Raw genomic sequence first — 24756 nt, 5'->3', positions numbered from 1 at the left:
TTAATTTGGGATTAAACAAAGTGAGAAGTGAATAAAAATTGCTGAAAAGTAAAGGTTGCCAAATCAGTGATGCCCATTCTCTGAAAAATAACATACAAGTGCTGCCAACGCTCTGAAAATCAAGATACAAGTGCTGCCAATCTTCATAACACAATAAATTAATAATATTTCTCAATTAACACTTGGAAAAAAAGAAGGAAAACGATAATCTAGTAATTTTCATTATAATAAATATCCAGCAATATAAAATGCAAATTTTTGCAACAAATTATCTTTGGCTTTTCATTTAAATCTTCATTGGTGTAGGACTCATCCACAGAGCCCCTTTCTGCCCCTCTCCCACTCTGCGGTATTCTGTGGATGCAACGATGCGTATACGTGATAAAACTCCCTCGCCCTCTGCTCACACACCACACACACAACACATTTTATTTAATATTATTAAAATGAATATTATAACGAAATTATGCGCTTGGTAAAACTTGTGCAAAAAGCAAAAAACCAAAGTTCATTAAATGAAGGAAATTCATGGACATGAATACTGATATGGACACTGCACTGGGAAGGGCTGTGAAAATCCCAGGAATAAAACGGGCCAGAGAGAAAGATGGAGCTGTGAAAAGGTTGCGACAGATTCTGACCTCAAAATGGGGGTAACCAGGGGGTGGGGGGCGGTAAAAATCAGAGCAATGCTGCGGTCAACTTTGGTTATCGCATTCGTTGCATGCCACTGCACTGCATATGGAAATGGACGCCGTACCCTGCCATGCACCATGCCATTCCCAGCGCTCTTTGGATTCCCTGCCACATGCCCTCCACATCCTCATCCTGTTCTCCTCTCTCGCCTGCTTTGATTGTTCGCCCATTTGTATGCAACATTTTATTTATGAGCCTGACAATTTTATTATTACACACGCACCAAAAAGGACATGGTCCGTGGAGGTCCTGCTGATTGCGCATTCAAGTGAGCCGTCCCTTGCCCCCTGGGCAGACCCCATATCTCATTCACTCCTCTCTCTATAAGTGTGCAACCGCAAAATTGCATTGTGGTCGTGCCTCTAAGCCCCCAGGAGGCGAGACCACAAAAAGTCCGAAGGGGCAGCAGCAGGGAGCGAGAGGGGAGCAGTGTTATTCCGGTAAGCGTACTACGAGCCATCAGTCGGCATTGGGCTTAGACACACTGCGCCTCGTACTCCTCGCAGGACTCTCTCTCCTTCTTTCTTTGTGTGTGTGTGTGTGTGTGTGTGTGCTTCCATGTGTTGGCAAATATTTTCATTGAACGTATAATTTTCACACAGTTGCTGGCCGTCTTTTGAGCTCCTGCACTCCTCTGCTGGTCTTCCCACTTTTCCTGCTTCTGACAGATATCCTGCCACCGCTCCTCCTCCTCCTCCTGCCGCTGCTGGCTGCTCATACGAATATCCTTTATTTATGCCTTGGTGTCGGGTGTTTTCCTTGGGCCCTTTTTGTGCGGAATTGCTGACATTTTGCTTTGATGGAAATGCTACAAATTTCTATAAAATATTTATGCATAATTCTTTCACCTCGTAAGCAACAACAACAAAAAAGAGAAGAAAATTCTGCAGATTTATGCTTGAAAAAATATATTCCCAAAGGTGGGCAAGTTTTTGGCTTTAATTTCAGGATGGAAATAACTTCAATTCTTTATAAATTTCGGTTTTATTTGAGCTCTTTCTAGAGTCCTTTCTTATGTTCATTATTCCTTGAAAGAGTTTCCCCTGCACTTAAATCCATTTTTACGTGCGGTTTTTCCTGCAATTCAATCAATTTTTTCCGGGGGTTTTCCCTGCTATTCAATCAGAGACTCTTTCTAATTAGTTTCTTGTCACTCAGATCATTAGAAATTAGGAATGGGATAGGAATTCATCATCGTAGAACCCGTCGCTTCCTTTTTCTGTCCCAGGAGAGTGGCTCGTCGTACGGCGCCACATTGACGAACGCTTTTCCCGTATCCGGTTTCATAGTTTCAGTCTTAATTACCAACAATCCACCACGCCCATACATTTACCTGCACTCCTCTCCGATCCGCTCTCCGCCCTCCCCACTCGGGGGACACCATCACCTGCATGTTGGCGGCTAATAAACTAAACCGCCGTTGGCCATAAAACAATCTTGCCACCAGAGTGGACACACAACACGGCAGCGAAGCAAAAAGACCCCCAAGACCTTCATCGACGCGACACGACACGACACGGCAGGACGGGACAGGACGGTCAGGGGGGGTTGGAATCGGTGGCAATAACGTCCGACAATGGCAACGGCCTCCCACCCCGCAAAAGCCCCCACAACAACAACAGCAGCAACAAAAACAACAACAATGGAAACGCACTAATTTAAACGCTCATAAAACTGGACTACAACGAGCTCCGGCCCCAGCTCCAACTGGAGCCCCCATCCGCCCAACCAAGGGCGTAGTTAGAGGGGTGAAAAAATAGCTGGTTTTTGGGGTGGTTCTGAATGTCATTGCACTCACCTTTCGAGTGTTTATGTTGACACTTTTCTGATACGAGGAGTACTTTTTTTGAAACATAAAAATGCACTTAGGAAAAGATTTATAGTATTAGAAAATTACCCTAAAATATATGGATTTTCTTGGACAGACATTCTCCGGTCTCTTGAAAGTATATCTATTTGTCATTCATCTCTCTGGAGCGGATAAAATAGGGGATCTATAGGTGTCTTAAACTGTAAAAAAAATACTTTTCTTTGGTAATAAGGTCTTTAATTCATTCTTGTTCCCCGTATTACTCTCCCTACCACTCGGTACTCCCTGTCACGTCCATCTTTTGGGACCCCCTTTTTGATACACATCTTCTGCACTGCACCCCTGGGAATATCGTGCACCAGGCAGGCAAAAACGTGCAAACAAACAAACACTAGTTCTTTCTATATAGATATTCAGGCACCGACTTTTGTGGGGTTGCCATGCACTCTGTTTGCCTTCGACTGGTTCTTTCTCTCTCTATTTGTAGAAGGGGGAGCCACTAACTTTGGTTAAGGGCCAACCAAAAATCAATAATATATTTAGTATTAATTACAAATCGCATCGAAAGCAACTGAAGCCAAGTCTTCGTATGCCTTTTTGGTTAATGACACTTCGCCGTTTGGTATTTGTTTTTACGAGCAAGAAAGGGAAAAAAGCTTTTGGCATGCAATGCTTTGGGGTGATAAGAAATGCGGGGTTTGGGGGAGAAGTTTTGTGGTTTTGATGGAGAGGACTTATAGGAAGATCAGATGACAGACAAAGTATTGTGATGCCAACGAAGATTAAAGATAATGGTGGATACAATAGCGAAAGAATTTCGCTAAAAGAGATTTCTGTTATGGTAATTGGAAATAACCTCCTACCCTCCTAAGCGATAATTTGCACATGTCGCTTCCACGGGGGCTTCCTTTTGCATATTAATTTTCTCTAGGTTTTTCTTGTCGTCATTATTCCGGTGGTAACAAATGCATTTTATTCAGCGGACATTTACGTGCCATAATAATGCCAAAACAGAAATCGTAACAAAGCAGATCGCAGCACACAGAACAGAATGCCGTGGAATTCCTCGACAAACACAAAACTACACCACAGGCCCCCTCCCAATGGCCTGTGGGAAATGGAAAATGGGGAAAATGGCCAACGACAAGAATGAAATGCAACAAAATTTCATTGTTTCCCCTTACATTTTAGATGACGTTTGTCGGTTGTCATTCTAAAGCGGATGTGGGTGCATTAAGAGATAGAAAGCGAGAAAGAGAGAGGGCGAGGGAGAGGGAGAGAGGGGAACATGGCTAACAGTTAGTCGACCATTTTGGTTCATGTTTATCGCTGGAAGCAAACAACCAACAAGCGACAATATTAAAACGGATGTAAACTGCAGATGCATTCAATGCAACGGCAGCAGTCAGCAGCCAGCAGCCAGCAGCCCGTGGGTAAGAGCCGGGAGGGAAAAACATATATCTACACTGAGAAAACGGTAAGTGCAAAGCTATAGAAACAAGGGAGAAGGAGGAAACAGAACTTCCAGGAAGCTTCTCCGATCTTTGCTTTGCTTTGCTGCATTTGTTGTTCTTCTCAAACACGACGATTCCCACCCGACCGCAAGACGATTGCGAGGCTACGACGCACGAAGCTCCGACGCATCGCTGCAGCGGCGCAGTCGGCTTTTGTGTTTGCTTATTTCATGCTGCTTAATCTGCTCAATTTTGTTGCTGCTTCCCTGTCCATTCGTTCTTTTACTAAAGTGCTCACTCCCACCGCAGCGGGAAAAGGCATTGCTTGCTTTTCCTCTCCCCCTCCCACTGCAAAGATATGTTGAATACATAGTGTAGTACAGCGGTGTGGAGGGGTTTTACAGTGCCCGTGTATTGTAGGTGTATTCGTGTAACCAAATCAAGTAGAATGTAAAGTAGAATGTCACTAAAAGTAGAATTCAATGTAGTTGAAGTGAATTTGTTCCTTTTTTCGCTCAGTGTAGTGATACAAACTAGACAACAGTTACGACAACTGCAGCAGCTTCAGCTTCAGTCGCAGCACATCTACTCCCGTTTTAGTCACCGCCTTCGTCTGCATCGGACGCTAAAAATGTCACTGACATTTCCACTGACAACATGGCTGGCCGGCCAACATCCCTGCCAGAGACACACACAAACTGCCGGGCGGCCGGCCGGCCGGGGCATCAAAATGTCCTCGTTGTCTGGATAGCCCTCGTTGTCCTAGAGATAATTTTAAACTTGCCACCAAATTGTGCTGCCAGCGGGGTAGGAGGTACTGCTGCATTATGTGGCGTCTGTCTGGTGCAGATCTCGTTGAATTTGTCTGCCTGATTAACTGCAAAGCAACAAAGTTCCTTGAGATTAATGGATGAGAGTGAAAAATTGATGGTAGCAGAGGTTTTTAATAAGAGGTATTGAGTCCAGAGAAACCCTTCTCCTGCATACGGATAACCTATCTCTCTAGGGCTCCAAAGCCCTTAAAGACGATTCCCTCCCCAGTTTAAACAGATTCCCATATCTCTTCTGAAACACAAAGACCATCTCTACCCAGAATCACCGTGTTATTAGTCCTTTTCTCCTCTGTTCATGTACATTTACTTTCATTGCTTTCTCTCTTTCACATTTGACGCTAAATTAGCAACATTCCTGCTCTTGTTTGTAGCCCCCCATCCCTACCCCTCCCATAAAACCATCCACCATAGCCAACCCAGTAATTGTTTCCCCTCCTTTGTTTATCAGTCCAAACCCTAAAAACCGGCGACACATTCAGCAAAAATTAAGTTTCTATTCTGCAGGCGTCGGCACTGGTAAAATGCCTTCAATTCTCATAATATTTGCTCTTGTTTTTGTTTCTTCCCCTTGTTGTTGTTGTTATTGTTGCTGCTGCTGTTCTTTGTACTTCCGTTTGTTGCACAAGGCAGCAGCAGCAACAACATCTACTTAGACGGCGGCTTTTATGCCGTTTCCTTCATTAAACGCCCGTAAGTGTTTGCCTTCGTCTCTGCTCCCCCCCCTCCCCCCTTTTTATTTGCCTTTCTTTTTGGCTCGTTCTTTCATGGGGTCCCGGTCCCCCATATGTGGGTGGCCCCCCATTCATCAGGAGAGGAGTACTTTTTGTTGAATTGCATTTAAATTAAATAGAAGTGGGAGATCTTTAGTCCACAGCTCGACTAGGGGATGCTCCTTAAACAGAACAAATAATGTCCCACGAAGGGGTTTGGAAGGTATCCCTTGAAAGGTTTCTCTTTACTGTGCTATGAAATTTATTTATTTATGCTTTTCTCATGATATTTCATGTATCTTATGATAAAAGATGTTTAAAGTGCTCAAAGCGGTTCTATTCTTATATCTTCTGGATGCACTTTGCAACAGCAAACCGACTTTGGCGGATCGATTTTAGGCTTTAAAAATGCTTAATAAGTTATGAATGAATTTTGTATTATTTCTTAATAACAAAATTAGGGGTTTTTTAAATTTAAAAACAAAAAAAAAAGGTTTCTCTTAACTAAAAACAAATTTTTTTAAATGTAATGTTTTTCTCATTTACTTACATTACATACTTCTGGTTGTAATGAACTTTAGTAATCTGAAAAGCTGTTAAATAAATTAGTGCTGTGCACTTTTTAGGCCTGAAAAACATTAAGATTTAAAGTAGAAAATGTATTAATTTTGTACCATAAAAACTCAGGAAAAGTCGAAAAAAAAATTGTTTGCTGTTTTCCTTTTATATTTTGTTTGTATTCGTGCATAAATTAGGCTTCGTATAAGGCATCGTTTATAAAAATCAAATATTAAAAAAAAAGGCATTTTTGTATTCATAAAAAATGCATTCATAATACATTAAATATTTGTAAATATTTTGTACTCAAAAAAACCTTGACTAAAAAAAATATATTTTATACAAATTATTAAAGCCACAAAACTATCAGAAACATACTTTTTGCTTATTGATATCGATGGATTTTAGGACATTTTAAATGCCGAATGGAGCGAGCGTATTGATTGCAAAATACAACAAAGAACAAAGGTGTTAGCCATATATTATGGATACACATGAAAATAGCTACTGGATCTCCTGATTATCTTCTGGCTTTAGCAAAGATCTAAACTTCGACAGGATACGCTTTTAAATATCTCAAGAGACTAGAAAATAAAAAAAAAACATAAAAATAGGGGAATATCTTGATGAACTCCACTGCTGCCTGGCGCAATGCGGGAGGAGGGACCTCAACCACACCGTGCAACGCACACTGTTTTGGGGCATGTGGGGAAGCTCCAGTTCCTGCGGGCTTCTTTGTTGCTGTTGCAGCTTTTGTTTTAAATGTTAACTGTTGCAAATAATAATAAACTTCCCCCCTTTTTGCACTTTTCACTTTTGTTATTTCGCCTTCCGCTTTGGTTATTGTTTGGGCCCTTTGTGCACTATGTTTTCCCCCTCTCTCCCCCTTCTCTCTCCCTCGCTAGAGGTGATGCTATGCTCCTTTTTCTCTTCTGGCTTTTCCTCCTTATTTTCTGGCTTCAATTGGGGGATTTCCTTTGGCTTTGTTTATCTTGGCGGCCACCAAACTGGTGGCTTTCTTTGTGGACGCCCCAGGCCGCCCCTCTTCTGGCAACGCTAATTAGCTGATGTTGATGCTAGTGCTCAGGGGTCGCCGCTGCTTTCTACGGTAGAAATGGGTGTGGCCTGGCTTTGAACTCAATTTAAAGAAACCTTTGCTTAATTTTCGGGTAAAAAATGAGCTTCGGTTGCAAAATGATCGTTCAACAGCAGGCGATACGCACTTTCAGGCTTTAAAATTAAGCCATTTTCATGCTCGCTTTTCGCTTTTCATTAAATGTGAAGGCAAGCGAGCGAGCGCGCACTCTGCTGGGGGGATGGGGGTGGGGGATGGGGATGCTGCCTGTTCGCCTGGAAAATGCTTACCTCTTCAAATGAACTCCACTCCCCCCGCAAACCCCCATTGAGCCGCATATTAGGAGCAGGGCAGCAGCGCCTCAATTGCTGTCAATAGTCGACTGTATTAAATGGTGTACTGCAGGGTACTAAATGGAGGAGCCTCCCCTCCCCACCCCTCCCCTGCTGCCCTGGAGGCTGGCTTTTCTTTTCTTTTCATTTTTTTGAGCTCTCTTTAAAAGGAAACTTTTTGCACTGAATAAACGCTTTGAGCAAATAACTTGGCCATAAATGGGTTAAGCCCTCGAAATGAAAATGAATTCTCCGCCCAAACGAGTTTTATGTATGTGATTCTTTTCCACATTCCGTTTACTTTGCGAGTTTTACTCTCGTATATGTATTATTTTTGCGGGGGGAAGCTCAGCTCAGAGTTTTCCAAAGTCCACAAATTACGTTCGGGATTTTGGTTAAAACTAAAACCTGGCAGGGGAAAATGTAATTTTAGCAGGAAAAACCGATAGTTGTAGAAATGGACTGGAAACTGTACACGTAGGGGTTTTTTTTTTTGTATTATTTGCTGTATTTTGGTGGGAGATATGATTGTATAATTCAGATGGATTTATATTCTGATCTGAAAAGTCTATTTAACAAAGAAAGAAGAGATTTTTCCGACTTGTAGACTCTTTTCTGGACTGCAAGACGTTAAAAACCATATTCAAAACCAAATAAAACTTCATCTGGTTTAATTTTATTATTTTATTTGGCATATTTATCGCTTTCGCTTCACTACAAATTTTAATTCAGAATTAATTCTTCTTTACAATTTTATAAATAAATAATTAATACATTTTTTTTGTATATTCAATTTGAATTCAAACAAGAACAATATTAATCATTAATTGAGTATTTTTACAGACCTTTATATTCTCTATAGAAATTCCTTTTTATATTTTGCTGAATAATTTTTCGGTTTCATCAAAGTATATTTGCCTTAATATATTTTGTTTCCTTTTCGCATTTGTTGCCATTTAAATACATCCTCTTTTCACTCCTGGAAGCCTCTGACTTTTGACTTGACTTTTGCTTATATGAAATGACCCCTCACCTGCCACCGCTTGAAATCGACAAAAAAGAGGCAAAAATAACTTAAAACCAAACAAAAAAAACTCAGCAAAATGAAACCAACCAAAAAAAAATAAAGCAAACATCAAACCAAACCAAAAAAAGGTAAAAAAAACTAGGCATAACTATCAAAAAATCAATAGTGCAGTAGCCTTTTTCACATAGAGCACTGCATATACTCCCCGGCACATACCCACTGTACATATATACCGATGTGTACATAGGGACATTGCTTGCTGTTTCCGTGGTGTGTGTGTGTGTGTGTGTGTGTGTGTGTTTTTGCAGTCATTTAGCCGCATTTCCAAGGTGATAAACTGCATTGGCCAACGGAGAAAAACTTGGGGCAAACTTTTTGGGGCGTCAGTTTTTTCCGGCTCTGACTTTTCTTCTGCATTTTCCACCGTTTTTTTTGCATAAAGTAAACACGTCACGTCACTGCAGACGAATGGATACAGATACATACATATCTGAGCAGAATATAAGGTATATAATGCAACAACTCAAGTGGGCGGGCGCCCGAAGCGCCCGGCGTGGTCTGGGCCAAGGCTTCCTTTAGGCTTCATCGAGTCACAGAAACAAACACAGACAGAGGTGCAGTGGCAGCGGCAGCGGCAAGAGGCAGGAGGCATAGCCGGGCACGTGCTGTAATTGCAGGGAAAAGGGAGCGACACAGGACCTAAGAAGTGTGAAGCAGAAACGACGGAAAATGTGGAATAGTAAGGCCAGATAGAGGCAGGACTTAGTGGCGCCCTAGTCTGGGCCTCAAGGATAACAGAAAGCAGACGATAAGAAGCAGGTGAAGCAGGTGGCTAAGCGTCTTACGGACTGAAAGGAGAAAGCAAAGAGAGGCAAAGGATTACCTGTAGACACTTGAGGAGGCAAACTAGTAACAGAGATAGTTTGATATATAGATTAACGAGAGTATTTTTCATAAAGAAGAGACATACTTCTCCCTAGAAACATCCACAGAATCCTCCCTTAGACGCGTAGAAGTCAACGACCTGGGGCACCCTAAAAAAGAACTTTCAACACAACTTTTGAAGGATCTACATCTGCTTGCAACAAAAAGCAACTGCCACATTCTTTGCTCCCAAGTGTGGCAACAAATAAAAAAGCGCCTAGAAAAGTCTGCTGTGTCCGTCATAAGAACCACTCCAAAAACAGCCCGAAAAAAAGCTACAGTCGGTCGCTTCTGCAGAGTAACTTTTTGAAGGTATTTTCGTTCTTTTTTTTCCTGTTCGTCTGCATTTCTCACTTATCTACTTGCAACAACTGTCGGCCGCTACAGTGGTCTCAAAGTTTTCATTATTATCAGAGAGAGAGAGAGAGAGAGAGAGAGAGAGGCAAGGGGCGTGCGCGACATCTGTGCAAACTAAATGCCAACAGAATTACAAAAGCAGCTGTCGCTGTATCTGTATCTGTACTTTTGTAAATGATGTTCTATGCAGTGGAAGTGGCAGGACTATCTTCCTGCTGGTCTGCCATCTTTTGTACCACAGATTAATCCATAAATTGTGCCTCTCTGGAGGAACTCTATCTCCCCCTCTAGAAATTTTCACCACAATTTCTTTTACTAATTGCTGTTTTATTTTCCTTTTCTCTTTGCAGGTAAGTTTCCGCACCTTAAGCCCACAAGTTGGCCAATTTGCACCCGGCGGGGAGGGGGGGAGAGGAAAGTGCTCAAAGACTGAGCCTCGATGAATCATCATCGTTTGCTTCTGCTCGACTCGAACTCGGGGAAAAAGCCGCTCAACAGCGGCGGCTGGCTGGCTGCAGGGAAAACCATTAAAACTACAACATCAGAAGCAGCAGCTGCAATGCCGCTTTTCTTTTAGCCCCGTTTCTGTTTTTGCTGTTGTTGGGCTCTGAGCAGCTTTCAGTGGCGGCGCAGTAGTTTCTGCTGGCAGTAGTTTCTTTTTCCAGCCCGCAGACTTTCGTCGCTGGCGACATGTGGCCCTCGAACACAACAGAACGATGGCGATGGCGATGGCGGTGGCATTTGGGGGCCAATCAATGCCAAAGTGCCTGCCTGTCGTGCGAGTCACGTGCTCGATTTTTCAGTATTTTTCTGAGGAAAATGGCAACAGAGGTAGCCCCCCCCCTCCCCCCCGCCACCGCTGCTGTGGCTGGGCGTGGCATTTGAAAATGAAATGCGGTTTATGTTTGGGCTTTCCATCGTTTTTCCATCATCCCTATGGCCTGTTGTTAAGCCTGAGCTTAATAGGGGTCTTATTGAGCGAGCAGTTTGTTGCCCTCGAGCAGAGTACACTGCACGAAATGGTGGGGAAGGTTGAAGAGCCAGACCCTCAAGGATTAGCCACCCATGGAGAATCCAAGGACCGTACTGGGAACGGTTTCCTCTGACAAAAATCGCATCGTATCGGAGAGACTTTTGGAGAGTTAGAGATAGACATAAATGTGATTTGTTTGTAAGCCTCCGACATCGATATAGTGATCGAGTGGTGGTTCCTCCAAAAAGGGTGCAGATAGAGTGGTTGCTCTTCAAAAGAGCGTGTGGATCGAGTGGAGGCTCCGAAGGTGCGTTGTTGCATTCTGTGGGGCACCATGAATGTTTGTTCTGGAAGTTCGAGCTACCTGTGTGGTGGAATATTCAATGCATGAGTTTGGGGACACTTCCATCAATTTTGTTCTTTTGTGTGTGTTGTTGTTGGCATGTAATATCGCTCATGGGTATGCTGGATTCCGTGAGGCTGCTATGGAGCGAAGCGAGTGCTTTCCGTGAACAGATCCGCCAAAAAAATTGCTCCTTCTCTTGCCTTAGTAGAGGATTTTGGTTCTCTCGATTGCAGTGTGGGGGATTTGTATTTTTTGTTGGATCTATTGGATCTGTGGGGCACAATGAAAGCTAGTGGTGCACCGCTTTCGTCTAGAGCCTGCTTCTCTTAACTTTTCTTAACTTGGTTTCTCCCAATATAGAGTGACCCGAAGCCTTGGACATTACCACAATATTGTCCAGTTCTCTCAGGACATTTATTCGCACCATTCCGTAATATACGCAAGGATTGGGGGTCCACTTATGCAGATACATACATATCAGTGTATGCACCGTTACCGTTACCGTTACCGTTACGTGCTAGAAGAGGGCGTTCACCTTGTGCCGAATTGTCATTCACAACGAGATCACTCGAACCAACAGCTGACGACTCAAGGCAACTGTTATTCTCACTCGAATAACAGCTGCAACTCTCTTTCTGTCTCGCTCTTTGAGTGTGCCTGAATCATCAGCTGTTTTGGATCCGCCTCGACCTGCAAACGAAAGCAATTAAGCCGCACAAATCGACAAGGGGATAGAGAGAGAGAGAGAGAGAGATAGAGGGAGAGAGAGAGAGAGAGAGACAGCCAGACGACTGTCGCCGGCGACTAACGGGGCGCCGGCAGCACATGCCAAAAAGTATGCTACACGACAAAAATTAAAACTACATTTCGCTCAAAGCTAACGGCACTACTCTCGTGTGTGTGTGTGTGTGTGCATGATTGTGCCTGTCCAACATTTCTGTGTCGCTTGTAGCTTGGGCTTGGGCCATCATCACAGTCCTAGTCGCAGTCGCAGTCCCACAGAGTCACTCCGTTAGCAGACTGTCCGTTCAGTTGTTTAGCGAATTCCTGCGAGTCAACAACTTGCAAAAAAAAAAAAAGGAACAGAACCAAGGATTATTTCAGCAATTTATCAAGTTCAATTCGATTCGGTTTGTGTTTGTGTCTGGAGTTTGGAGTTTGGAGTCTGTGATTCACAATGGTGGCCATCCATTTGCATTTGAATTGTAAGTAAACTTTAGAGCTCTTTATCGTGTAAAACTTTGATGTGAGAACTTCAAGCGTAGAGTGCTACACCGGCTGGGTACCCCTGGCGCCCACATTTACTATTATCTACCAGTTTACCGAATATCATTGCAATTAAATAAATATTCCAGCCATTTTCTTCCCTTCCCTGTCAGGAAGGGCACAATTTCCATCCTTAATTGTTTCTTTGCCCAACCTTTTACCCCCCACACAATTTCCTGATGCATATATGAAAATGGTTTCCATTGAAGTCTTGCCAGCCCAGCGGAAAAAACTGTTAATTGAACATGCATGGCACTGCCATTAAAGTTGCTGCCTTGACACAGTCTCCACCAAAAACAAAGACCACAAGAGACACAGAGACAGAGAGAGGGAGAGAGACAGACTTTACCCTGGCACGCCCTGCCGCAGGACAGGACAACACCTCCTTGGCCCCCCCGCAATAGCATCAACTGCTGAGTCATACAAATAATTTAATTAAATGGAAATTAAAATGATTTTATGAATATTAAGTAAAAGGCAACAGACGAGGCTCTTATGGCGCTTCATTCCATTCCTTTTTTCCCCCGTTTCTTCTGAGGACTCTATTTTTCGTGTCTTTGCCATTCTTTGCGACTGGGTGTGATAATTATTGAAAATGTTTCCCATCTGTCCTCTGGTGTGCGTGTGTGTAGCCTTGTTGGGGCCAAAAGTTTTTATGCTCGAAATGGAACATTTTAAGCAAAAGTTTTTGGAGTGCTTCCAGCGGGTAAAAGTCTTCAACAAGAATGTAAAGCCAACTTACGAGGAGGAGTACGAGTGCGAGTACGAGTATATGCAGTATTTTTTAGTCAACTTTTTAATATGCTGTTCAAGGCAAAAGGCGAATGGCCATAATTGGATTTTGGCTATTTCACTTCATTTGGCTAAGTGAATGGGAGCACAAAAACTCCAAAATGGAAAACATAATTGAATATGCCACTAAAATATCCACGAAAAAGACAGCCAAAAGTTTGAAGCTGTCAAAAATATTCAACATAAATGGTGGCAAAATTTTATTCATTCATTTTCTGGTTTTTCCACCAATTTTTTTCGCCCCCAAAAATGTAGAATGAATGAATTTTTTTAGTATTCATGGAGTGTGTTATTTGGATCGCTTTTTTTTGCTGCGCTTCTACGAATCCACCGACAATCATCCCGATCGGGTGGCACAAATAGAGATGTGACATATGTGCTGTATTTCTTTGACAGATTGTGGAACACCACTTGAATATCGACTTAAGCCCCTTTCCCTGCCTCCTAATTGTACCCCTAAAGAAATCACCGAAAATGTTGCCCAGCAATTAATTAATGAAGACAAACACGTTAGTCATTCAATTAACTTCCACAAAACCCCCAGCAATCCCCGGCGACACAGTCATTAAGTTGCCTTTCGGGCTGAGCTGTACTTCCTCCTTGGTCCCCGATTCTGTGTGATGTGTGATTGACTATCTCTGACGGCATGGCTTTTTACTATGGTGGGGTGGTGGGGTGGTGGCCCTTTTGACATTTATTTTGCAGAGTCTGCAGATGTGCTGCCTGCCGCCTGCTTTTTTGGGATCTGATAAATCGCTTCCTTCAGCTCTCGACTGTCATAAGCAGGATTTTCGAGAGATCTCCCCCGCCCCCCCTTTTGAATGGGGTTCATTGTGGGAGTTTATTAAGGCGAGCATACGACCAGGCGGCTATCAACACTTTATCATGTCGTTCCAATTAAAATCATGTCAGATTTATAGCAAATTTTTGTGGGCGCCCCCACATAGAGAACCTTAGGCGGCAGAGGTCCGTCCTTCTTGATTTCATTTAGCACAAATTGTTGGCCAGGATTTTTAATTAAAAGCGTGAAATGTCAACGGCTCTTTTTATTGCAGCAGTGCCTCCGAAGAGGGGCAGGGGGTGTACTACATTGAGTACGAGCACATAAAATGCAAGTTGGCAAAACTCTCTCTCTCTCTCTCTCTCTCTCTCTCTCTCTCTTCTCGCAAAATATTTTAATTGAGGTCAAATGCTGTGTGAGCTGTGTGTGTGTGTGTGCTGTGTGTGTGTGGTGTGTTCGGGTATGTGGATGCATTTTACGCCGCTTTAAATTTGTATAATGATGCTTATTATGTTAATGAGAGTTTTTAGTTGGGTCCTGCGGCCAAGAACAGCTTGGGTGTGGTGTTAACAAGCCCTGGGGTCCAAAAAATAAGCACATGCGACGACCACTCCTTCCCCCACGAACAAACACGCGCTAAAAAGGGCTTGAGGTCTTGCCATATTTGATCAAAGTCAGGTAAACAGGAACGGAAAGGATCAAATGATCACATAATCGAATCTCCCGACCAGATGCACCTCCGTTCGAAAACACCGCAAATTTTTGCCTCCATCAGGCCCCTAGTGCTGCAAAAACTGCTAATGAATGACGTATTCCTAGTGTAAATATGCTATTCGATAGCTTTTTCCTATGACAGCAACGATTCTCAGAGCCGAGTAAAGCTTTTGCATGAAAACATGCAGGCGGGCTAGATCTGGAATACCCACAATAATCTATATAATTTCTGGGATACAAAATGGTGCTTCCTTGCTATTGTTTTAAGTAGGAAATATAAAAACATTCCTTAAGATTTATTTAATTATTCGAATTCCTGTAGACAAAAAACAAACATGTCTATGCGCGCGTGTCGTGTTGTTTCTCGTCTCCCAGAAGAACCGATTAATCGAATAATCGTGTACTAGTACGGTCACACTGGACACTGCGCTGCACCGTTCGCGTCAGTCTGCGAAATAAAGTTTAAATCAATTTTAATGAAAAGCATTTTGAATTTTCCCAATTTGATTTTCCTTTCTGATAAAATTTTGTGTCATAATATCTAAGCGCGTCTTGTTTTATTTTACATCCATATTTGGCGTCGTTGCCGGAGACGCTGTTTTTTACAGAGGATAAGCACAGGTACCCTCTATTCGGGCGGCATATTCGATTATTTTTGCGCTTTACAGCTCGTGTTCGCACTTTGTGGATCGCCTTCTTTCGCTTTCATCTGAATCGCTTGTCATTGGAGTCGGGACAAGCGGAGATAAATTAGTAAATTAAACAATAAGAAAGTATATTTAGTTTTTCAAGTGTAAAATCTAGTGAAGTTCCAAAAGAAAAGTAAGTATGGGCATTTACTTAAACGTTTTAATCTTTGGCAAAAGGCGGCCCACGTTTTCTGTTTGTTTTTTTTTTGTGTGCCAGACTGCGACACACACAAGCGGACATACAGTACGGTTTTTGTGCGTGCGTGTGTGTGTGTGTGTGTGTGTGTGTGTGTGTGTGTGTGTGTGTGTGTGTGTGCGCTGCAAATGCTCAAGTTTCGTGTTTGTTTAAATAACATCTAGTTTCGTAAACATTTCACTTGGGAATCAATCTGGAAGATTTGTATGTGCGCAAAGCCCAGCACGCATATTTTTGCTGCCTCTTTTTCGTGCGCATGTGTGAGTATGTTGTGTGTGCCGGCAATGCTGTCTCATTCGTGCTTATACATACATACATACATTCCACTCCACACTCCACACATATGTATGTATGTACATTCCAACCGTTTTGGGATATTTATGCACGTGCATTCTTTCCACTGGAACTTTCCAGTAGCTTTGCAAATGTCATCCCCTGCTTCTGGAATGTGTGCGTAGGTATTTCGCACATCCAAAGGCTATAGGCACATGCAATACATAAACTAGAAAACTAGAAATTTCTGCGCAAACAGACACACATAGTACACACAGACATACTTTTTGACGGTTTTCAAAACATGCTCTGAAATATCTGTAATCCATCCAGCGAACCTTTTCATAGGAATTCAAGATATTTCTGTTGTTAATTCTGAACGAGTTGGGTGCCGCTGCTGCCTTTTTCCAAAGTTTAAACATCGTTTAGTTCGCTGCACAAAACATTTAGTCATCAACGAATCTCCCGCTCAATCCCCCAACAGAATGCTTCGCCGTCCAATACTAGAAGTTGGCCCGTCTGGCATGATGGATTTAGTCGGGTTCGAGGAGCCAGATGTAGCCAATACGGCTAGATCGGATGCAGTGCATGTGTTGCCAGATCGACACATTGGCTTTCCGTGCCGTCAGTGCCAGCGGGCCGACTATCGGGGACTTCGTCACTCGTGTTTTTTCTGCAAGGACTACCACCTATGCGGTAACTGCTTCGCGAGCAACAACAGGCCGGAGTCGCCGCACCACAAATATTATCACATAATGCAGGTGTTCTACACCCGCGCTGCGTACGAGCTGTACTTTGGCGGGGAGCCCTACACCGGCACCGGGGATAGGCAGAGCTTACAGTGCGCCCTGTGCCTGGAGCTGGGATTCACCATCCAGACGCTGTACCAGCATCTGCTGCAGTCGCACCGCGACCATCCCGACCACAGGGATTACGTGATGATGACCTATTTGTACTATGTCGACCGCTCGTCGGGGAATGTGGCGCCTACACCTCCGACCGCCGCTGATCTGCCTAATCCTGGATCTGTGGTGTTGCCAGACAGAGACGAAGACAATGTGCCAATTATTGAGCTTGAAATATTAAGATTGGCACAAGTAGAACCAGCAAGGAGCGCTAACCGTGAGGCAGCCACAGCCGCAGCCAGATTGCCTGCCGCAGCCGCTGTCGCTGGCGCTGGGGCAAGCAATACTGACATGGACCATGTGGCGCGTGCGTTACGAGATGTGAGGGATCAGCTGCTAAGTCTGGGCCCAAACAGCGAGGCATACGAATCGCTCTGCATGGAACTGCTGATGCGGGCCCGCTGCCTGCACGAACTGTATGTCCTGAGCAACAATATAACATCCGATGTCGATCGCCTCACTCGCCAGATCGAGGGGGCGGCGTTTGCGCGCCTACATGGGAGTCGGTCGACTTTCGTCCTAGGCGAAGTGCCATTGCCAGCAGCCTCATCTGGCTTAGTTCCACTCATCCGGCAGCAGGAGCCTGCACCAACAGTTGCTGGTGGTCGTGCCGCCGCTATGCATCGACTTGATCGTTTTCAACCAGACGATGCATTCCTCCATCCATCGATGAACTGGGTGTTCCCCCGCCATCAGTCCGGCAATCAGTTTGTATTTCGCGACAGCCAAGCCCCCGTAGCGGCACGCTACGAGAACCTCAACCGCTACGCGGTCTTACGCAGCACTCATCAGGCTGAACGTGGACCCCATGGCGACCAGGCCGGTCTGCCGATATGGATTCCCAAGAGCACACAGACCGTGGCGGCAGCAGCAAAACCACCACCACCACCAGCACGAAACACGGGGGCCGCCATCACAGAGTTGCCGGTTGACGTTGCCGAGCCGGTCCCGCCAGAGAATCCAATCGATAAACTGGATCTCAATGATGGTCGTTTTTTGTGCTCGAGACTGAAGGAACGTTTCGAGAAGATGCTAGAAAATACCGAAGAAGAAGGAAAGGTGGCCAAGGCCCGCTTCGTCGACGCTGTTTTTTGCTCCATGCTATCGGAGGAGGATCTCACCTCAGTGCCAGTTGATTTGCTCTTGATGCAGGAGATGGTCTCCACTGCCACAACTACTGTGGCTGCCAATGAACCGAAGCCCCTGGAGGAGCCACTGACCGTTGCTTGTGGCGCGGAAGAGGGCCTCAACCAATTGCCACGTTTGATGCAGTTGGCCCAGAATGCCATCCAGGCCCCTGAGTCGGCAGTGGATCCCATGATAAAGTATTTCAACGGTCTCGTGGACTATAAAAACTGGCTTGGCCGTTTAACCATCTCCGTGGAAGCAAAGAAAGGAGCCACAGAGATCGAAGCTAAGGAAGGATCCAAGGAACCAGAGGCCCAGCCAACATCCTCCAACCGATATCTAGAGAACATACTGCAGATCATTTCATCGGGCAATAACGGTCAAGATGGAGACGACGGCCCTAACGATCAGAATCCGATTGCTTTTATTGATAGAAACGATGGCGATGACGAAGACGACGAAAGCAATGACGACGATAGCAACGATAGCAAGATGGGCAACGATTTTGCCAACAATGAGAATGATTTCAATGGAAACGTGGCGGATAACACCTATCCCTACGAGATTAATATTTTTGATCAGCCGGAAGAACATAATCAGCAGCCAGTGGAGGACGGTCTGCCAGTAGCTCCAGCCATCATTGAAAGCGAGTTGTCGGGGTCCGAAGTATCTTACGACGAAGATGAGGATCTGTACAATGATAATAACGATTATGAATATTATCTTTAAGAAGATTGAAGAAAAACATGACGAAAGCAAGAGAGAAGGGAGGGACAGGAGAAAGAAGGAAAACAATACATACATATAAAACACATAAGAATACTGATTCTGGAACAGAAAAAATAGCACTTCAAAACATATAATACTCCACCATTTCAAAGAAATATTCACCTTAAAGAACACGTGTAACATACATATAAATTGTACTGTTGTTATTGCCGATTAAAATGAGTTCCTTTCAAAATGTTGATGCTTTAGAAATGTTTCTGGACTTGAGGGCGTAGAGATCAGTCCAAAGAAGGTCGGAATCCACAGCATTCCCTAATTTTCTTCATAGCTTTCTCTATAGGCTATAGCAGGTAGCGAAAAGTAGTTTTATTTCGGAGCTTTGGAGGAATCTGCAGATAGTACGGATCAACATTGTTATTCAATGGGAGTCCAGATTTGTGGTTAGCTTTTCGCTTCCCTAGTTCCATATCTGCCGCACATTTGCCATTTGGATCTGCCTTTTCAGATATGAACAGAGCTGCGATAGCTCCTACGATTACATTGTCATTGTCTCCTCGTTAGAAGTAAACAGAAATATCGAGCCAAGCAGGCATTGCCATTCAATTCGTTCGCAGAGTTGCTTCGTGTCGGAATTCCTCTCAATTATCGTAGAAATACCGACATCGCCACATCGTAGCGCAATAAATATACAAAAAGCAAATAAATTGTTAAAAAGATTCATTTTCGGAACCCTTCTCCGATTGTGAAGTTTTAAATTTTTCTAAATACAAAAAATAATCAAGAAAAAGACGAATACGCAAGCAAATTCTTCCGAAAAAAAGGGAACGAGGAAAAACGCGTGCTTTGATATTTTTTCGACTGAGAACTTTTTTGTGGTGTGCGTGTGCGTGTCGAAAAATGTCTTCCGATTTTCCGGTGTTGCAGCGCAAGTGCTTGGGCTGCCCCGCCCTGGGTGATCTTGGACGTTGGTACGAGTGTGTCGTGTGCGGCTCTCAGATCACACTATGTGGACCCTGCTTCGACCTGGGCAAGAACCGCGTCAGCCCCAAGCACAAATACTACCACCCGATGCGTGCCCTCTACAATAAGAAAATGGCCGACATCTACTTTGGCGGCGAGGTGTTGGTGAACGGCGAGGCTCCGCAGAGCTTCAAGTGTCCCTTCTGCGATGATATGGGCTTCACCGCCGAGGAGTTGGCGGTCCATGTGCAGGAGAAACACTCCACCCACCCGGATGCCTCTGCATTGATAGAAATATTGGAGACCATGTCGAATGGCCACATGGGCTCTTTTGGTAGTGCCCGTGCACACCATCTTGCCATGGAGGAGCAGCCATTGGGTGGTGTGCAGGCTCCCATGGATGAAGAGGAGGATAAGAAATGTGAGTGAGTGTAGAGTGTAGAGTAGAGTAATGGATGGACCAGTTCTTCCAGGTCTTCTTCCCATCGACTCTCGACCGCAAAAGCCACTTTGGTAAATTGCTTTGGCAGATTTCCGAGCCAAATGGCTCTGGTCAGGGCGAAGAGAATGGTTTTAAAAGGGTTACGGAATCCTGAATCTGAAAGTTAAATGAAGATGGCTTTGCGCTGTTGCCCCTCCCCTTTCCCCCCCTTCCCCCCCCCCCCCCCCCCCAAAACCCCCCTTTTGTGGTTTGTGTGGGCTGAGGAGGCCCATCAAATCTGTCAGCCTAATAGACTTCAACACTTGACCTGGTCCAAGACATCATTACTCAGAGCCAGTGGGCACGCACACGGGGGCACTGGGAGGGAAAGCGAAAGCTGAAAGCTGAAAGCTGAAAGCGACCCCAAAAGCGAGTGTCATGATTGACAGTCGGACCGACCGACAGACGGACGGACACCTACTCGAATAATGGCAAATTATGTGTCAACAGCAATCATCCGGACACCTACGCAGCAGTCCGCTGTCCCTTTGCTCGAAGTAGATGGTATATTTTGGGGTAGGTACACTAGAGGGGGAGCGCTTCCTCCATTTATTGCGGGGCAAACATATATATTTTTGTTTTGACAAATAATTTTCCACTTCATTTGATGGTCTTGCCCTCGGATTCGTCTGCCCTCTGGTTAAACAAAAGCCCCGTCCCCGATGTCAGGGTGTTGGGTTTCCCTCGGTATTTTGCTGATTTGCGCATTGTTTGTGATTTCTTCTCGGGTTCCGTCTTGGAATTGCGACACGTATACATGGGTCTTCACTCCAATGTTGTTTAGGCTTAAGATATATTTATGAAGGAGCTATGGAATGATTCTAGATTAAGAGGGATGGAAGATTGTAAATGGTACTTTCAGTTCTACGAAATGTAATTAGTTCCTGAAACAAATTGATTGAAAAACGCCACATTCCTAATTCGATTTACTTTATAAACAATAGCTTTGCACTCTTTAAAGAACCCTTGAAACGAAAACTCCCAAACTGCTGAATAATAACATTTTCACACTTGCCGCTGCTGGGCAAAGTGCATTTTCCAGTGCATTTAATTTTAATAATTGTTCCGTGTGAAAATTCGCATTTTATTCGGTTTTCTTTGCCGCTTTCATGCGCTGCACTGCTCGCACTGCTGCTTCGCGTGCGTGTGCGTGTGCGTGTGCGTGTGTCCGTGTGTATGTGTGTGCATGTGTGTGGCACCATTCTGCCCGTCATTGTCAGCGAACGACTTTGTCGGATTTCTCGTTTCTCGTTTTGTGTGGCGGCGCTTACATGAATTATGGTTTGCTCTCGGAAAAAGTGCGAATATGTCCTGGAGGCAGTGGCGGTGGCAGTGGATATTTTGCACGTGTGCGGTGTTGCATGGGCATCGGAGAGTGCAGCGAGGCGCGGCCATTAATCAAAATGCGCTTAAAAAGTGCGGTGCCCCAACTGTGAATGCAAATATGCAAAGCCAGAGATCCAAAAACAAAAGTTAATGGATATTGGGGTGGAGAAGAGACTTTTCCCAGAATGCGATTAACTCTGAGCGAGTGCTCTGCCACTTCAATCGCTTTATGCTCTTAATACCTTCTTCATCGCCATCTGTGAAAAGAGCAAGGGTGTATCGGACTCGAAGTGGCTTCCATAAAGGTTCGGCCTTCTGTTTGAACGAAAGCTTGGTTCTTAGAGATATGAACCACTATTTAAAATCTATATATCTATAGCTTTAGTTGCAAATCTGACAACGACAACCCAACGCAACTTTTGGCTCCCTACCCACTGTCGTATTCCTGCACTTTTTTGGTTTTTGGTCACGGCTTTTCGACCTTAAATGCGAAAAGTACACAAAAGACGCACAAGTAAGATGGGGAGGGGGAGGCAGTACAAAAATGATGTCATACGAGCAGCAGAGGGTGGCTTAAGGGTGAACTGGACTTCACCCTCCGACCGACCGACCACAACTTTATATTTATAGCAGCCCCCCAATGCACAAATATTGAATTTCTTTAACGGCCCTCCATCTCCCGCTTCTCTCTCGTCCACAGCCACTGAGATTCGCTGCCAGGAGAAGTCCCGCGGCGGACTGAGCTATGAGGTCATTCTGGCCGAACCGGCACCCAATGTGGCCGTGCCCAAGCGTCCGGTCACCCCCGGCAAGAACGTCAGCGTGGAGGAGATTGAGCAGAAGCTCAAGGCAGCCGAAGAGCGTCGCATTGTAAGTACAATAGTAGTCCGTCCCCCATTTCGCTTATCCCTCACGGAATCGTTGCCTTAACAAAACGAATTTGTTTGCCTTTCGCAGTCTCTGGAGGCCAAGAAGATGGCTGATATCTCGACCAAGTTGGCCAAGGTGGATGAGGCCACCCGTAAGAAGGATGAGATCACCAACGAGTTCATCACTCAGACCAAGGAGCAGTTGGAGTCCAAGATGGAGCAGCACGTGGAGAAGCGCGAGGCAATCATCAGTGACATGAAGGAGAAGCTAAAGGTTTGACTTCAAGAGATGCCTTCCATGCAATTCTAGAGCTCATATAAACTCTCATCAAACAGATTCACGCTCAGGAGATCGAAAAAACGCGCGAGACCTTGGAGCAGCAGAAGGCCAATGAGCAAAAGGCCATCGAAGAGAAGCTTAAGATCGCTCAGACCTTGCGCGATGAGAACATAAAGAAGATGCTCAATCGCCTCAAGGAGCATGTGAGTGTGTGCATACGTCAGACAGCATGGCTTGGAAGAGAGCTCCTCTTAGATGATTTGACCTCAACATCTAGTTCCTTTGATCTGTTTGTAGTTGCTTGACTTAGAAGATAGAAGTAGTACATTTTTACAAGCGAAATTGCCGAATATTCAATTGAAATCTATGTGAAATCTCAATCAGATTCTATATTGGAACAACAGTTTATCATTGTCTATGGAAATTGCATAATTTAAACTCTAGAAACTCTAGGTCTTAATAACCATTTGATGCATTTCATGTATTTGTACGATAAACATACCAGTATTTAGCTCTTATTCTTAGTTCCTAGGGAAAAGGAAGTTGACCACTTCTGCTGCTTAAACCATTAAGACTAAAGTGAATTTGATCTTTCTAACCACTAACTACTTTCAAGGAAAAAGTTCTCCAAACAATTCAGAATCTTTGCTAGCTAAACTTCATATCATCAGTCATAGATAATTGGGACTGCTTTTCCATTGTCTTAAACCTATTACTTTCCCCCAAGTATCCAAAAATATCACCAGACTTCCACCAAATCTTTTTTTTCGTCTGAATATCTGTGTACTGTAAATGTGTATATGTGTTTGTTTTTCGGATCATGTGTATATATAATTTTTGTTTTCATTTCTCTTATATCCTCTCATTTAGAACACTGTCAAAATTGCCGAGATTAAATCACACCAAGATCAATTGGAAACACAAAAGCTAGAGGAGAAGGCGCGCATATATGAAAACAAATTGTTTGCCGCCGAGCAGAACCGCGAAAAGGAGATACAAAAGAAAATTGAGAAAGTGCAAAAACTTGTACGTTTGTTCCCCCTCTTTTCCCATCAACAATAGCAACCCCGCATATGCCTTATCATTTGAGTAGCAGTAGATCTCAAGATAAGAATCCCTCCAAGATCCTAACCTAACTAATTATATCCTTTCTCTATGTTATTTGCAGGAGCGCCGTGCCGAGCTCGTGCGCCAGAATAAGGCCCAGACCCAGGATATGGATGGTCAGCAGAATGCCATCGCCTCGTCGGGTTAGAGGGGCTGTGCCCTACACAGGGCGTAGACCGTCATTACTTACTGCAGCAAAAAAAAAAAAAAACAAAAAAAAAAGGATAGAGACACTACAACGGAAACACTACATACACCAACAACACGTATTTAAGCAAACACGAAAACAAATACAAAGGCAGCAACAAATTTGCTTCAAGAAAATTTCAAGTATTATAAACGACATAGAAAGACGAGCAGGGCATATCGAATATCTCAAGATTCCGCTGAGCGAGATGAGGCCCAAAAAGAAATTTCAACAACAACCAGCAACATTTATTCACGAAACTTTTCAACAAAACAAAAAAAAACAAAAAAAAAACACAAATCAAGGCAAACTAGATATATATAGCAACGGCAAAAACGATGCAAAATCAACTTAAACAAATCTATACAAAAAAGAACATAACCCTTTCCAAATACGTTTGCTTTATTTCGAATTTCTCGTTTTGCGTTTGTTCTATTTGATTTTTAATTCTGTTCAACAATTTTAAAAACTTTCAAAGCTCTTGAATTGCTGCTGGGCAAGCTGATTATGCAGTGGCGCAAAGTGGGCTCCCTGTATGCAGCCGCATACTCTGCAAACGTTGATGAGGCCTTCAATTAAAGTTTTCGGATTCCTTTTGTGCAGAAGAAAGTCTTCAAATTCCTGACTGCAAATCGGAATTCGTTCAAAATCCTATTAGGGGTAGAAAAGGCGACCATATCCCCATCATTTTTGGCTTCCCTTTGATGCACGATGCGAGCGATTTCCCCCAACAGCAATTTTTTAAACTCCTTCAGGCGTCTGATCTCCTGCACATAGAGCACAAATTGAACGAGAAATTCGCAAGAAATGTATTTTGAAATAATTTTCAATTGCAAAAACACAACAGCCATACAGAAAAATCACTCATTTTGCCTCGTAACATTTGTTGTACTGCTATTTGCCAGAAATCCAATATTCACAAGATCTATCATTTAAATAAATATATATATTTTGAATACGTGTATAATTTGAAGTAAT

The 24756-nt window shown here is 43.9% G+C and overlaps 2 protein-coding genes across 8 annotated transcripts in view; both read left to right on the top strand.

Annotated features, from left to right (window-relative positions):
• LOC108162778 (stathmin) overlaps window positions 1-24114 on the top strand; it is a 72341-nt gene extending 48227 nt beyond the window's left edge. For 3 of the 7 annotated variants that reach the window (XM_033392600.1, XM_017297677.2, XM_017297676.2), the window contains 5 exons: window positions 22036-22205; window positions 22293-22478; window positions 22541-22687; window positions 23355-23510; window positions 23653-24114. In XM_033392600.1, the coding sequence (XP_033248491.1) occupies window positions 22036-22205; window positions 22293-22478; window positions 22541-22687; window positions 23355-23510; window positions 23653-23739 (746 nt within the window). In that variant the 3' untranslated portion in view covers window positions 23740-24114. Of the gene's footprint in view, window positions 1-12257; window positions 12301-19239; window positions 19950-22035; window positions 22206-22292; window positions 22479-22540; window positions 22688-23354; window positions 23511-23652 lie in introns of those variants that run through there. The other 4 variants (XM_033392601.1, XM_017297674.2, XM_017297675.2 and 1 more) reach the window with 4 other exon arrangements.
• LOC108162777 lies at window positions 15165-18805 on the top strand. The gene is made up of 2 exons (XM_017297673.2): window positions 15165-15470; window positions 16291-18805. The coding sequence occupies exon 2, from the start codon at window positions 16292-16294 to the stop codon at window positions 18566-18568; it is 2277 nt and encodes a 758-aa protein (XP_017153162.1). The 5' UTR covers window positions 15165-15470; window position 16291; the 3' UTR covers window positions 18569-18805.
• Window positions 24115-24756: the final 642 nt, after the last annotated feature.

Source organism: Drosophila miranda, chromosome 4 (assembly GCF_003369915.1).
Source record: "Drosophila miranda strain MSH22 chromosome 4, D.miranda_PacBio2.1, whole genome shotgun sequence".
In the NCBI taxonomy this organism is placed as follows: domain Eukaryota; kingdom Metazoa; phylum Arthropoda; class Insecta; order Diptera; family Drosophilidae; genus Drosophila; species Drosophila miranda.
This window is presented reverse-complemented; position numbering and strand designations above follow the sequence as displayed.

Coding starts and splice junctions, on each gene's coding strand:
- LOC108162777 (XM_017297673.2), top strand. CDS start 16,292: ATGCTTCGCCGTCCAATACTAGAAGTTGGCCCGTCTGGCATGATGGAT.